The sequence below is a fragment of the Perognathus longimembris genome, chromosome 8 (genome assembly GCF_023159225.1).
Source record: "Perognathus longimembris pacificus isolate PPM17 chromosome 8, ASM2315922v1, whole genome shotgun sequence".
NCBI lineage: Eukaryota > Metazoa > Chordata > Mammalia > Rodentia > Heteromyidae > Perognathus > Perognathus longimembris.
In genome coordinates, this window is record NC_063168.1 from 73419369 (window position 1) to 73435817 (window position 16449).

The 16449-nt window shown below is 53.2% G+C and overlaps 1 protein-coding gene across 3 annotated transcripts in view; it reads right to left on the bottom strand.

Annotated features, from left to right (window-relative positions):
- Window positions 1-16449, bottom strand: part of Asap2 (ArfGAP with SH3 domain, ankyrin repeat and PH domain 2) — a 112702-nt gene that overhangs the window by 64242 nt on the left and 32011 nt on the right. For all 3 annotated transcript variants that reach the window (XM_048353443.1, XM_048353442.1, XM_048353444.1), the window contains exon 3: window positions 9698-9770. In XM_048353443.1, coding sequence (XP_048209400.1) covers window positions 9698-9770 — 73 coding nt within the window. The remainder of the gene's footprint in view (window positions 1-9697; window positions 9771-16449) is intronic.

The window sequence follows — 16449 nt, forward strand, 5'->3', positions numbered from 1 at the left end:
AGAACAATTGGGCCACTCAATAATCCCACTTTCAGTGATCGGCCCTTAGGCAAGGATTTCAAAGTGGGTCTGCTTTTAAAATGCACACACAGGAACAGAAGACGGAATGCTGAGCGTAAAACCGGATATTTAGCTTCAACTTTGTAAAGTATAAAATGGAGAGAGGAAAACCCATCGAAATGCTAATGGAATAGTGGTGGTAAAAATGGCAAGAACCAATCGCTGTGGCCGCTACGCAGTCACCCGCGCTACGGAGAGCCCGTGCTGCCTGCCTAGATGGTACTTTACGCGCCTAGAGGTGGCTGTGTCGCGGAGGAGGAAAGAAGCTCAGGTACACAGACAATCAGCACAGGGCCACAGCTGGGCACAGGCGGCTCACACCTGCATCCTCGCTACTGGGGAGCGTAAACAGCTCCAGCCCAGCCGGGGCGAAAAGTTTATGAGACCGCTCACTTCCCAGCCCGTAGTTGAGTGTGATCACGTGCATCCTAGCGTCACAAAGGCTGAAATCAGGAGGATCACACAGTTCCAGGTCAATCCCAAGCAGAAAAGTCCAGGCATTCACAGAAGAGTCCGGAAGTAGTGGGACATGCCTACCATCCCGGCTACCCACAGGAAGCCTAGCAAAGTGGACCACCACCAGGGCAGAAAGCAAGACCTTACTCAAAACCACCAGCACAAAGGCGGGCTAGAGGCATGGCACAGTGGAATAGCACCTGCCTAGTGAGAATAAGGCTCAAAGTTCAAACCCCAAAACTGCCAAAAACAAAACAAACGAAAAACCCTTCACTTCCACCAAGGCTTTCCTAGGACTTCCTGCTGGCCTTGTGTCCTTAGGAGTCCCCACAGATGTGGCCCTCGGGGCACATGCAGGCTGCTGTGGCCAGCACAGGCAGCAACAGGTCCTAAGGCCAGGTTTCAGGTTCTGTTTTAGGTCAACGATCCTTCCTCCCAGGGATGGCTGAAAGTCGGTGTGAATAATTTAACACAGCCCCGGTTAGCTCTCTAACGTTCTACTGCTCACGGGAGAACATCTGGAAGCCAAGGAAGAGGGTGAAGAGCTGACTGATCTATGGCTGGGCTACCGTGCTGTCTGCCTCTTTGGATGATAGACTTTGAGTGGAGAAAGCCCCAGCAGTCATTGTATTTCCAGTCTGTACTTACTAAGTGTCTTCCATCCTAAAGAATAGTCCTTGCAGTGCTGGAAACTACGATGTAGCAAGCTCCGGTGAATACAAAGCTGCCTCAAACAGAGCCTCTGTGCTCCGGAGCCAGCCTCCCTCTGAGAGGGCGACTCAGAAACCAGCCCCTCGGACGCGAAGACACTCAGGCAGCCTGGGTCAGATGGATGATGGGCTCCACCCAGGCAATAGAGAGCTGCCGGAAGACTTGGCAGGACACGAAGTCCTGTGACTTGGAGGTGACACAGAGGAATAAAGACCAGAACCCCCCAGCAAACAACTTCGTGGACAAACATCAACAATGATCCACGATGACACCAAGTGCTGGAGACAGAAACAGGAAGGGATAGACCCTCCGGAACCAGAAGCAGAAAGATTTCTTGGCAGTTTCCTCCTGCAGAACCCACAGTGCGAGATGCACCGAAGTGTCTCTCCCCGCTACCTGACCCGTGCCCGGACTCCTTCAACCAAGCTGCCTGCGACCAGAATGCCTTCCCCCGGTGGCTGGGTTAGGGTAGGATCACACAGTTAGAAATAATGGCCAACTGCATCAATGTCCTTTCATGGGCGGGTGTGTGTGTGTGTGTGTGTGTGTGTGTGTGTGTGTGTGTGTGTGTGTGTGTGTGTGTGTTTCATGAGTTCACATCACCGATGTGATCACCCATCCTGCCACTGTGAGCTGCTTTCAGACGTCAGCCTGCCTTCCCTTTGTTTTGATCCCATGGTACCTAGGAATAGGGTTCCCATTACTAGTAGTGACTGGCTTAATAAGACATTGCTGCCCCGACCTCCCCGGCAGAGAGGACAACTCCCTCATCCCGCGGGAGCAGTCCAACGGCCCCGGGAGGCCCGGCTCTCCATACCTCGTGTAACAGCTACCGCGCGCACGGGGGCGCCCCCACAGGTGAGCCATCTTTCAGTTCTACCACATCCCCACGGGGCTTCAGAGAGGAGGACACAGGTTCAGAGGTCCCCGCTGCACACTGCGCCAGCGTGTGGTGTTCCCGTGAGCAGCCACGGCCACCAGATGTGCCTGTGAAACGCCACAGACACCCGGGGGCCGCCTGGTCCTATCAGTGGTCTTTATCTTGTACACCAGTGAACATCAGAAGACTCTTCTGGATGATCTGTCTTTGCCAGGGCTTGAACTAGGCTACAGCTTCACTCACTGGCTGGCGCTCTACCACCTGAGCTACACCCCCGATCCCTGGGTGGTCTCTTTAGGTGATTTTTTATGCATTGGCTTCTGAGGAAGCACATACCTCTTACAAACCTGGGTAGAGGCCCAATGTACCAAGTGAGACGCCAGGCCCGGATGGGCCTCGATTTCCTACCAAGACTCAGCAGCTCAATGACTCCCAGGGTGACTCGCGCGAATGCTCAGACTTGCCTTCCGACTCGAGGTCCGGTGATTAACCAGCAGATCCCCGCCGATGGGAATCCCACAGGTCATCTGCTTACACCCAGCAGAGAGCGAGCCAGACGCTCTGGGCCTTAGAACCGGAAACACTGCCGGTAATCTCCAAGCCCCGTTTTTCCTTTTCCTTTCACTTCCTCAGGACAGGGGCCATCGCTGGACCCTTCCAGCCTCCCAGCCCCTCCCAAACCAGACATTCCAGAGCCTCTGGACGTCCCCTATAATAGGGTTCGGCTGGCTCTAAGATTTTGAGGTTCTTAACAGGTCGCTATGACAACTCAACAATGGAACAACGACCGTCAGACATGACTGAGGTCACCTGTGACTCACCTTGAACACGTGTGTCATGGTCTGGATCACACCTAGAGTTTTGCCAGAAGGCTCATGAGGCAGGCTCACGCATATGTGTCTTCAGCTACATCCTGCCCTGCACCAGGTAAGGAGGGGCCTGCAAAGGTCAGGAGACCGGTGAGCCCGTGGGGGGGGGGGGGTTAGAGTCTCCGCCGCTCCGCCTGCTTGCTATATAACCTGGGCAGACTAGCAGTCTGTGCCCCTATGAACTCACCTACTGACGTAAACTCACAGCGTTGTAAAACATTTACAATGAGTACATTCCAAGAAGGCCTATCCCAAGTACTCCAGAGATATGACACTGTTTTCTTAAATCAACATCGGCATTATTCTACCAGCAAGTTTATGAACATCAATGCAAGTAGACCTTCTCGATCATCATGTGTTACAACCTACAGTTTGTATCCTGAATCTTACTGCCTGAGAATTTCTTCCTAAGTTGCTTTCTTTGCATTGCTCCGTAATTGTAGTGCCAAATAAGCTAGGCTCCAGTTCAGTTTCTCACCGTGGTAAGCAAGGCTACAACACAATGAACATCTTTGTGTGTGAAATTCTTCCTTTTAGAGAATTTTATTTTCTCGATGTGCATGGACAGACTGCTTTCCAAAACCTGCTTCCTGTTTTCCATGCCACAACACTAGAGCAGAATATCAGCTTTAAGCATTCTTGCCAAACACTAAAGATTACTATGACTTATTTTCTTATGTAACAAGTAGAACAGGGCTTCCTAATATATAGTAAATTCTCACTTCCTAAACTATAGCATTTCTTTCGACTTGCTCTGTGCTAATAATATACCTCTATTATAATAGAAACAGAACTCTGGCTGAGCCCCGGTGACTCGTACCTATAATCCTATTACTTGAGAGGTTGCGATGGAAAGAATCACAGCCAGGGTACCAAGTTCACAAGACCCCTCTCAACCTACAGCTGAGCAAGATGGTGTGGGCCTTTCATACCAGACACAAGGAGAAATGACAGATTACCACCCCGCACGGGCCCACGCGGGAACTGAGACCCGGTCTCACAACAACAACAAAAAAAAACCCGAGCATACAAACATGCTGGAGCTGTGACTCGGCAGCAGAACCCCTGCCCAGTAAGCACAAGGTCCTGAGCTGAAATCCCATTACTTCAAAACAATAAAATAAAAAGAATAAATATCAAATCCGAGTTTGCTTTAGTACTGTATCCTACTTAGCATAGCAAATGCCTGGAAAAATACATACAGAGAGAATTGTGAACTCTCATTTTCTCCTGTTGGTAGAAGTGGTAAGGGTTTGAGGAAAAATTCCAAGCACATGACACTTTCTCTAGGACCTTTGGATGGATGACACAGGCGATCACTCTCAGTAACAATGCCCCAGCCCCGCCAAGTCCTGGCAGTGGAGAGATGCCATGGAAGTGAAGAACAAAGTCTTTTGTTGCTTCCTCCTAGATGGAGATGAATTTTTCCACACACGGATATGACAAAACACAGAAAAATCTTAGCCTCGGCTTCCTAGAATGAGGGGGGGAAACCCATACTTCTAAGTAGAGAGACAAACCTTTGGGAATTTGGCCTGCTAAGAGTTTTAAAGTAAACATGAGCTAGGATTTCTTAAAAGAGGTTAGATGGCAGCAGTCTACTGAGTGAAAACATTGTAGAAAATGTCTCAACAAATCATTAAAAGAACTGCTTCTGTAAACCTACTCACAAGACATTGCAGAAAATACAGCTGGCAGGTTTCCATCCACCAATAACTAAGTGCGAATGTAACTACTGCCACTGTGGAAAACTCACGGTGAGTACATACGAAGTCATAGGATACCCTTTTGGCCCAGTGGGAGAGGCAGGCGACAGTGAGATCTCAAAGACTTGCTCTACCTTGCTCTGCCAAGTGTTTAATCAGCAAATACTCAGACTCTACCCCAGACCCACCCAACCAGAGACCCTCCCGTGTTTTAATAAGACCCCCCCCACCCAGGGATTCTAATGCTCTCTTAAGTTTCAGGAACAATACTGTAAAAAAAAAAGCAGGAGTTAGTACAATTTTCCCCCAGAAAGCCAGAGAGTCATTACCTGAGGCTTTGCAGGCTAAGAGGGAATACTGAGGTTACTGTGTGAACACATGGTAAAATTCATGTATAGCTCATAGGCCTAAGAACACAGGACACTGGATAGCTTGTCAACTGTTGTTCTAAAGCATCTCAACTCTCCCCTCTATGCAAATCCAAAGAAACCATCACACACTAGACTCGGGGGTCTGCCGTAACACAGTTTATATTGAAAACGATCCATTCACCTCTTCTACCCAGAGGACAGTCTAAGTACTTGCAGCAGAAACATGGGAATATTCTAAGTGAACTTTTCTATCCCTGTGTAAGACACTCAACAAACACACAGGAGGCGTATTTACACCTGCCACGCCTACCTAATGTGTGTATCTGGTACTCGGCCGCTTGTTCATGTAAATTCAGGTAATTCTCACTAATACTGTAAGTGACCATATTAATAATCCTATTTACCTGTTAGGAAAGTGGGACTCCTAACATCACAGATTTTTTGAGTGGCATTGATAGTTGTTGTTTGTTTGTTTGTTTTTCCAGTCCTGGGGCTTGAACTCAGGGCCTGAGCACTATCCTTGGCTTCTTTTTGCTCAAGGCTAGCACTCTACCACTTGAGCCACAGTGCCCCTTCTGGCTTTTTCTATATATGTAGTGCTGAGGAATCGAACCCAGGGCTTCATGTATACAAGGCAAGCACTCTACCACTAGGCCACATTCCCAGCCCCATTGCTGGTTTTTAATAGTTTTCTTGGATTCTAGTACCCCTGAGCTCTTTATCATAAACACCAGTCTCCTAGAATTGCTTCTTAACCTCACGGACTTGCAATAAATCAAAGACCAAACAACAGAAAGCAACTTAAACGTCGATTTTGTAGAGATCCTTTCATTTCATTTGAACAGAAGAGTCCAACGTGATTCAACCTCAAAACTCTATGTGCCCAGAGGCGAGGTAGGAAGAATAACGTCCCGTCCCCCAAGACAGCGCCCAGGACCTGGTCCATGGGACCTGGTAAGAGGACGCTAAAGAAAGGAAACGAGATGATACACAGATTCAAAGTTGCTAGCCAAGTGATCTGAGACGGGTCACCTGAGGGGCTCCACGCCCACGAAAGGTACTTCAACCCGGAGAGCCAGCATCTGCTACGGGACGGCACCGAGTCCCCGGAACTCAAATACTGAAGCTCGCCTCTCAGTGTGATGATCCTAGCAGACAGGACGGCGGCTGCGATCATGAAGTTTCCGTGAGAAGGGCCCTCAAGACAGGATTAGTGCCCTTATAGGAGAAACCCCCAGAGTTTGCTTCCTTCTTTTCTTCCCCAGAAGCTAACCACCATGGCACCCTAACTGGGGATTTCTAGCCTCCAAAGCGGTGCGAAAACAACTTTCTTAGCTGTGCGCCACGCTCACTCAGGTGCCGGCGGGAGGACTGGGATTCAAGGCTGACGTTAGTGAGGCTCCCGCCTCAGCCAACAAGCCGCACGTGGCGGTTCCTGCCTGTCGTCCTAGCTATGGGGAGGTACAGGCGGGAGAACGCAAGCCCCTACCCGAAATAAAATTAAAGTAAATGACGGGGCTAGAAATATATGGATCCAGTGGTACAGGACTGAGCTGTCAGTCAGATTTGACCCGAGTCAAATCTCAGGAAGGAGAGGCGGTGGGAGAGAGAGGCAGAAAAGAAAAAGGAAGACCGGGGGGGAGGGGGCGGGGGGGGGGGGCGGAGAGAATAAATGAATACATGCAGGTAGCCTCTAGAAACTGGAATAGCTGGAGAAACGGACTCTCCTCTAGCGCTGTCAGGAAGACACACTGATTTTAGTATTCATGTGGCACTTCTTACCAGAAAATCTAAAACGTAAAATCTGTGGCATTTGAAGCCACTCGGGGCATGGGGATTTGTTAGAGCCACAACACAAGTTTCAATGCGGGTAGGACTCACCATGTTCAAGTCTTAACAGAGCAGCGAGGGGAAGGCTGGGCGGATCACACCCAGGTGACGCGTGTGTTTACAGCCCTGGGTGAGGTTCATGAAGACACAGAGGAGAGTCATCATGGGCTCCCCTAGTAAAGAGCACAGCCGGCCTGGGGCGCAGACAGACAAGGGCAGATTAAGAGGTCAGCGTGGGACAGTGGTAAGAATGACGAGACCAGAAGTGATACAGGAGAGTAAGGGGCATAAAGGCGAAGCGCGGCAAGGGTGGCAGGATTCTCACTGGTCTTCCAATCGTACGTACAATGAGTGGTCTTCCTAGACCAGCGGCGGTGTGGGGACACTGGACGCTCTCCCCACGAGGGGCGTCCTGAGCAGAGACTGTCTGGAACACCCCCACCCAAGCGTGGTGGCCTGCAGCCCGAGCCTGGGGTGAACGTGGCTGACTTATTTCCGAAACAATTTAATCTGTCCCGAGACTCCTGTACTAAATATATTCGAAAGAATGTGCTATGAAAAGCCGCAACCAGTGTCAGCACCATCATGAGAAAAGTATAGCGTGGCCTCCGGTGACATTTTTAAGCAGGCAGCACTGGTTCTGAAATAAAGATTTCAGTAATCCAGCTTTAGAGGGGGGAAAAAAAAAAAAAAGCCAGACTCATGACCTTATAGTAACTCGAGTCTGGCCTGGGATAACGGATGGGCGTGGAGTGACGAAAGTAGAACCCACACACACACACACACCCAAGCCAGGAGGACAGCCAGCTTCCTGTGGCAAGGACACAGACTGGACGCCCACAGAGCTGCGTTCACGTCCCAGCCCTGCTGGTCCGCAAGTCTGTGACGTAGAACAAACTTCCCGACTGCCCTCGCCGACACGTAGGTAGAGCGTGTAAAGGGAAGGAGACACAAAGTGTGGTACGCTGGAGAAACTTCAAGGCACTTGAAGACCCACACACGGGCATGGAGTGCATCTCTGACAAGAGTGATTGCTTGCTTGATGGGAACTGATACTAATTAATTATCAATAGAAATTAATAACCTGAGGCCATCGGAGAGGGCAATCCATTCCAAACATGCATGTCGTTGGAAAAGTCAGGATCCTACATCCTCCCAACCAACCACATCCAAACACTGAGCTCTTGGATGGGTCTACAGGTACAGAAACCTTTGTGTTTCTGCCTTCATCTCCATTTCCTGAAAGCCCCAAAGCACCCAGGAGCCCCTGTCATTATCTCCCATCTCTGGGTGGAACTCGCTTCCGGTGGACAGGTGGGCACACGGCCTCGTTCTAGGCAGAGGAAGCAGCGCCGCTGGGCTGGTATCTTAGGAAATTCCTCCAGGGTAGCAGATGAGGGGATGCGGTTTGTAGTACATGATCACCGACGGATAGGCCGGCCTCCACCACGTTTCCCGGCGTACGTGTGGTGTTGCGCTGGCCCGGGGAGTCACACAAAGCCCCTGGGGCAGACGCGAGCCGTCACCCGGCAACATCCGCGCCAAAGGCAGAGTCTTCCCTTTCTATTCCGGGCAAGTGTCAACATGGACGCACAAAATCACCTTGACTCTAACTAGCCTGTAAAATAATCTCCATGTGTTACCTATAGCGTTTTTCAACTCAGGGATCCCAAAAGCCTAAGTGGAGACAACAAGAGAAAAAAAAAAAAATACTTCCAAGATATTTTGTGGAATCTAGCGTTTTCAGCAAAAAAAAAAAACAAACCCCAAGCGTCCTGTTTAGTGAGTTCTTGATGTCAGGATGGCCGAAGGCAGGGGGTGGCGGCTTCCTCACGAAGCGGCCATTAAACTCGAGCTTGCGCCAGCATCGTGGACCTGTATGCGTTTCCTGATAATACCTTCGTTTCTCCCATACTCAGGTCCCTCCTTTGTGGTCTGTTATCAAGATCAGCACAATGCATAGGAAGCACAAAGTGCACCCCAAGAACCTACCCTTACTCCTCCCGTCCGTCCCTCTCACCCTATACAGGGCTCTGCAAGAGGCAGGACACCACCTCCCTCACTGCCACATCCATGCTCTGATCAGCCGGACGGGGACCAGGGGGAACCGGGTGCCCAGACCCATGCGCATCGCCCATCTCTCCTTCAGATGGTCTTTCATTTTAGCCGCCCGCGTTTCATCGTCGTCTGCATGGTTCCTGCATAAACTTCTGGAAATCGGACACTAACCGCGCCTGGCAACGCCCACTACCCATCGCCTCTGAGGAGAGACCACCCCGCTAGCCTCCCGCCGTGGCCTACACGGCCCTCTGCGGTCAAGGGCGGCTCCGGGAGCGTGGGCTCGGGCTCCGGTGAGCGGGGCCACGTGGGACGTGAAGTCCCGGGGTCTACCTCATCACCTGAGCCATTCCCCGTCCTGCCAAACCCACCTGGGCGGAAGGAGACGCGGCGGGATGAAGGAGCCCTACCCGCCCCGGGCACCGCCGCGTTCGGCAGGGGCGCTCTCCCAGGGGCTCGCCTGGGACTCCACCCCTGTGAGATGCCCCCCTACTTCTGGTCTCCCCAGGTGGCCACCTTCTTGTCTCCAAACGAAAACAACGGAGGCAGAAGCGTCTTGCCGGGGGTCCTCATCAGCCACTCTGACAAGACGGGCTCACCCGGGGGAGGGAGGAGGACAGAGGCCCGGCCCTGAGCCGGACAGGCCCACGAACGCGCGCGTCTGCAGAATAGAGATGCCATCCGTGCTACCCCGGCCGGACTTGCGGAAATGCAGCATTTTCACCCAGAAACCCCGGGGAGGGAGTGCATACTCACCCAGCCCAGAGATGTTGATCGCTTTCACGGATTTCTTCATTTTGTAAAGAACCATCCGGTCCACATCCAAGGCCTAAAACACAGAGAATAGGGGAATTAAAAGCTGTTGGTTGGCTGGAGGTGCAACTCTCGGATAGACCACGTGCCTCGCGTGCACGAGGCAAGGCCCTGGATTTGATCCCCGGGACAGGAGGGAGAATTCGGAAAAATAATAATAATAATAATAGGGTTTACATTTGGACCACAATCCCCAGAGAGCAGCCGTCCTGTGAGAGGCCTGTGAGAGGCCTCTGGGGGACCAGGAGGCCCCGGGGGCAGTTTCTGTGGACAAACCCCAGCATGGTGTGGATGACCAGCCTTCAGGGAGCACTGACTGGAAAACAACTCTTCCGGGGACAAGTCCCGAGTCCCGCTGGAGCACCGGCTGAACCCCCCCTCCACCCCCCGCCTGCCCCCATCAACTGCAGGACGGGAACCCGACGGGCCGCCCCCACCACGAGGCCGCCTTTCTCTCTCAGTCCCAGCAAGGCTCCGGCAGGTCCTCGCTACCTGTGTCCATGCCCTCCACCGCCGCCCAGGAAAGGATGCTAAAGACACAGGGCACCCCGACCAGCACACACAGGCCCCCAAAACAACCAAGCCCCAGAGCCAGACCTGCCCCACACAGACCCTGGTGGGATCGTGGGGGCAAACCCACGCTGAATTTGTTGAGACCCAAATGTATCTTTGTTAGTTGTGCTTAAAAGGCATGTTCTGGTTAGAACACACGTTGGATTTTCTTCAAGAAACCAGAAGTAACAGAGCACACTTTACGAGGTTGAAAAATGGCACGGATGCATGCACATTTTGATCACCTGCAAATATTTACAGAGCCAAAGTCAGACAACAGCACTTTATACCTAATAATGATGCACAGTAGCGGCTCAAACAGTATTTGTCCAATAGCCCATCAGCCCTGGAATTCACAGCTCTGCCTCCAAGGAAGACTGGGAGCTGATGTTTTCTTGCAACCCAATTGAGCCAATGGAAGAAACAAGGCATGGCCACTCCTAGCGGTGACGGGGGACAATGCCCATAAACGAGGGACAGCGCCCGGGGTTACACTGGGGACCGGCAGCGCGTCAGTGTCTGGACCGCGGCCATGGCGACCTCTCGCGGGTCTCGTCATGAAACGCTGCAGTGGTCTGTCTGTCCTATGAACAGCACCCCACCTCCGGGCGGGGAGGCCCGGACTCCCAGAATTCTCACGGCGCTTCAGAGTCGGCTTTCAACAGCAGCATTGTAAGTCCTGCTTCTCATGCAACAATGGCATTTTATTAGACGAAGACAGACATGACTAGTGCTGACAATCTCGAGTGGGAAAATGATCACGAGGCACCAGACATTGGACACAGCTGTTGCAGTACAAAGAGAAAGTGTAACTGTGCCATTGTGTAGTTGCCCAAACCCACAGACCCTAAGCATGGACTTTGGTGAACAATGACGTGTGGACATCAGTTCTGCTGTTACCCATGTCTGGCTCTGTGAGGATTGAGGAAGGGGGGTGGCGGGGGGGGAGCGCTTGTGTATGTGTAGGGAAAGAGCTATGTGGGAATTCTGATGGGGCTTGTCCCTCTCAGAGCCAGAGTCTGGCTCTCTGGCCTTCCACAGGTGACAGTGCACCCGTCTGTGTCCAAGCCCAGCACACTCTCGCCGAGAGGCAGGGGCGAGCACTTTGACCCCACTGACCTCTGACCGATGTCCTCCCTCCGCATGGATAGGGCTCAAGTCCTCCCCAATCACATCTGGCACTGAAGTCTTGTAAAATACACTGCTCTCTGGGCCAAGTGGCTCATGCCTACGTTCCCAGCTACACAGGAGGCTAAGACTGGGAGGATGGAAGTTCAAGGTCAGCCTAGGCAAAACGTTAGTGAGATCCCATCTTAACCAATAAAAAGCCGGGCTGAGTGGTGCACACCTGTTATCCAGCTGTGTGGGGGGCATAGTCGGGAGGGTCACAGGCTAGCCTATCACAAGCAGACATGCAAAACCCTAGCTCAGCGTAACGAAAGCAAAAGGGCTGGAGATCTGGCTCAAGTGAATGCCATTCCTGAATTCAAACCAGGAAGAGGAGGAACAGGAGGAGGGGGAGGAGGGGGGGAGGAGGAGGAAAACACCTCACACTGCCACAGGGAATTTGGCCTGTTACTGAAGGAGAAGCCACGTTTTCAGTGTTCTAAAAACAAGAGGATAAACACACACTGCTGCTCTTCTGTCTCTTAAGTAGAGACTGAAGCAAAGTGGGCTAGGCCATAGGGATAATTTTAATTAAAACCACAAGAGGGAAAAGCGATTCCCTCCCTAGTGAGATCTGTGCCCTTCTCTGCGGTGCGTATTTATAGATAAATGAGATTAAACCTGGTCAGGGGAAGTGAGAGCGATTAAGACTGGGCAGTATCGGAAGCCTGGCGTCCATTAGTTATTTATAAAACAGCACTGGAATCTTAAAGCAACAAAAACAACAAGGCTTGTGGAAGTCTCTAGAAGTCAAAGGAGTCAGCCAACTCGGCTGAGATTTCTGACCCAATTAGGTAGGTATTCACCTCCACCGCCCCTCCGCGTCTGCTGGAGCTCGAGGGGTAGGAAAAGGCTGCGCGATGGGCACCCGGGCGCGCGTGAGAACCACAGACACCCACGGTGCGTGGACCCTGAAGAAGGGCTAAGCAGGCCGGTCCTCATTAACTCACCCACCGACTCAAGCTGACCTTCAGTTTATACAACAAGTATTACCCAAACGAGACGGCGGGGATGTGTCCCAAATACGTCCCAGGAGAGCAAGTGGAGGCGATGCGTGGGGGGAGAAGGGGGGGCCAGGGGCCGGGTGGAGAGCAGCATGGGGAACCTGAGCCCGCCGTGGGCAGGGCCCTCCCTCCCTCCTTCCCTCCCTCAAGGGTCCCTCTTGGCGGTGCACACCCACGCCCTCCCTCCCACGCCCCCCTGCACACCTGCGCCCTCCCAGAGGAACTGTTGCAACCGAGGCGGAAGTGACAAACGTGAACACGGCCATCCCGCCCCAAAGGCTCCAGGACGGCTCGGCCGCCCGCACTCCTGGGCCTCCCCTTCTCCGCGTGGCGCCGTCCGCCCGCACTCCCGGGCCTCCCCTTCTCCACGTGATGGGCTCGGCCGCGGCGTCACTGGGTGGCCCAGCCTCCCGGGCTTGCAGGCCAGAGAGCCAGACAGGTGCCTACCTGCTTCCGGGGCAGGGAGGAGCCTCCGTCCCCGCGTCCCCGCTGCAGGCTGGGCTCGGCGGTGGGAACACCACGGGCCACCGGCCAAAGCCGACCTGCGGGGCCATCACCCGGGGGTTTTCACGGGCAGAGGAGTCGCGGAGGGGCCCACTGAGGTGACGGTGGTGAGCAGGAAGGCGCACATGGAACCCAGGAAAGGGAAACCTTACCCCTCACCCCCCCCAAAAAAAACACCAACAATCCCAATATTCTCATTAGGAGACCTGTAGCCCCAGAAACTGCACTCCGTGGCTGTAACTACTTCAAATTTCATTAACAGGTATTCGTGGAACTCTGTTTCTTCTTGGACCGTGAGTACTTCGGGTCACAGCCTCCCCTTTACCTGTGGGTTCACGGCCCCTACAAGGTCTACTCTCTGGCTCTCTACAGAAACGCTGACGATTACCCCTGGGTCTGCCCCGGTCCCCTGGGCCCCGACTTGGGCGGGGGGAGGCCTCGCCTCCAGCCCCTACTAGGGGGCAATGCCAAAGCGGGTCAGTTGACCCCTGGACCCTGGGGTCTCCGCTGGAGTTGGAACAGGTGGAAAGAAATGGACTTCCTTCCTGGGGCCCAAACATGCTGGCTCTGGCCTCTCCATCCCTCCAGACCCTCCCGTCCCACCTCCTGTCCTGCTCCACGAAGGGAGGGGGCACCTAAGAGGAAATGGCAGCAGAGAACACGGGAATCCACACGCAACACCCCCGCCCCCCCAGCTCGGAGCCCCAAAGGCGGCTCTGCCAGGCCACGGTCGTGCAAATAGGAGATGGCAGCTCCGTCTCGTCGCACACTTAACGCTGCCAAAAAGTACGGAGCATGAATGACAGCGGCCAACATTTCCAGAAGCCTCCGGGGAAGCCCAGAACTGCACGGCAGCCGGCGGGGCCCAGCGTCAAGCCATAGGAATAACGAGCCTTCCTCCTTCCGGGAATAAAGCGAAGCCTGTTGTCGTTAGGGATTAGAATCCAACACGGATTCACACTACCAGGTCACGGCTGTGGAAAAGGGGTGTGCCTGAGGACGGCCCAGAATGTGATTGTCTACTAGAAGCAAAGCACAAGGGCATTCACGGCTCCTCAAAACAGCCCGAACTGGGCAGGGTTAAAATGGATAAATGGCCACGTGCTCAAAAGACAGAGCAACACGGAGAGGGAACGCAATGACCTTTACTTACGCAGAGCACACATGAATTTGACCAAGCCTTTAAAAGCAGAATACATTCAATATTTGCTATGAAACTTCAGAAATGGGCAAAATTAGATTGCACTGCTTGCTTGGGGGTGCACATACATTGCTGGCAGAACGACAAATAGAGCCGCGAAGGAGGCCGCTCAGTCGGGCCTGCGGTGACCTCTGAGGACTACGGTGGGCGGGGGGAATCAAGTGACCAGGACACCTGGGAATGACGGGAGAGAGACCCCTTTATCATCATCTTCCTTGGCCTCAGACATGGCCTGAGGTGTAGCTCAGAGGAAGAACATCCATGCAGCATTTGCAAGGTCCCGAGTGCCATTCTCGGTGCCACAAATAAATATATACAGACAAATAGACAGACAGACATAAAATATGTATTCATATATGATGAGGTATACAAACAAGAATAAAGGCTAATTTAAAGCTGGGGGTGGGCAGCAAAAAAGTTAAAAATAAGTTTGGAGAGTCAGGAAATGGCGCCAAAACGAAAGCGAGTGTTCAGGGGAGTCCGGGGGTCCTCCTGCCCTGTCCCAGATCATCCAAGGGAAGCTGGGACCAGGCAAACCGGAGCCGGGCCGGCTGGTTCCCATCGGGGGCTTTCCTCCTGAGCAGCAGCCGCTTCCCTTCCCCAGCAATGCTGCGAGACGGTTCCAGGCAATCTCTCCCATCTTCCCGAACCGCTCAGTGCCATCTGTAAGTAGGTGACCACTCTGAGGACAGGCAGGCAGCACGGACGCGTCTTCCCTTTCTCTTCCACGTGGATTCGGTGCTCACCTCCCCAGCTGGGGCGGGAGCACAGTAAGCATCCCTTCGGGGGGCACCCCAGGCAGGAAGCCCGGCTGCACCCTGACATACGGGCCCAGGCTCCACACACGGAACAGGCCAATCCCCCTCAGGTCCCGTGCACATCCTGAGCACGGAAAGCAAGCAATCGTATCCCTGCAAAAGATGCAAATGCAGCCTTTAAAAAAAATTATTTCCAGGGCTGGGAATATGGCCTAGTGGCGAGAGTGCTTGCCTCGTATACATGAAGCCCTGGGTTCGATTCCCCAGCACCACATAAACAGAAAAGGCCAGAAGTGGTGCTGTGGCTCAGGTGGCAGAGTGTTAGCCTTGAGCAAAAGGAAGCCAGGGACAGTGCTCAGGCCCTGAGTCCAAGGCCCAGGACTGGCAAAAAAAAACAAAAACAAAAAAAAACACACACAATCATTTCCATCTTAGCATCCTGCATTCAGAGGGCAGGAGACTTTGAGACCAGCCTAGGCTACATAATGGGACACTACCTCAAAAAGAATGCAAAGCCTTCCATCTTATGAAATACAAGTTTTGTTATAAACCAATTAATCCACACCCATACAATCAGAAACAAAATCTGACATTCAACAGAGATGTGTTGTTCTGAGGGGGAGGGTAGACACCCTTCCCCGAGGGGCACTGCTGGGGAAAGACCCACCGGCGTGAGGAGCCAGTCACCAGGAAGGGCCACGGGACCCGGGAGGTCCGTCTTCCACAGTCCCAGAAGACAATGGGATCCTAGGCCAGGATGCTTTCCCCAGGAAACAGGCTCAAGCCAAATGAACTTCACGTCAGTGACATAAACAGGGGAGAGGAGACGAGAGAGAGCCGAGGTTTTTCTGGACGCCACGCAGGGATGAGAAGCTCGAAGGAGGGCTCTGCTTCCCGAGACACTAAGGTCTGCTTGGGAACAGCCCGGCACTCTTCACGCCCTGTGGCCTCCCTCCCGTCCCCCCACCCCCCACCCCCACCCCCGACGCCCCGCCCTCACCCGGTCCAGGGCTCCACGGACGCCTTCCTGCTGTCCGTGGGCCGTCAGATTGATTTCATGTCTACTTTCAAAAAGTACATCTCGTAACTGTGACCAGGGGCGGAAAGCAACGGATGCATTTAAAACCGGACAAGGCAGGGGCTGGATGCCCTCGGAGAGGCGGGCAGGGGCGGGCGCCCCACCGATGTGCTCCTAAAGCAGGCTCACGACTGCGCGTGCCCTCTAAGGTGACTTCGCCTCGCTGACTCCAGTTTCCTCCTCTCTAAATGGGAACAGCGTAGTGGCCAGCACCCAGTCAGAGCTCAGTAGCCGACAGCGACAATGCGTGTCCTCTGCTTCTAAGGGGCAGGGCCTGCTCTACGCCAGTTCAGGCAGCTGCCAGAAACACCCTCTACACGGGACGAGCTCAAAGCCAGCCAGGGCTAGAAAGTCCATGGGACCCTGTTAGCTCCAAGTAGCCACCAGAAGGCCAGAAGTGAAGCTGTGGCTCAAGTAGTAGAGCACTAGTC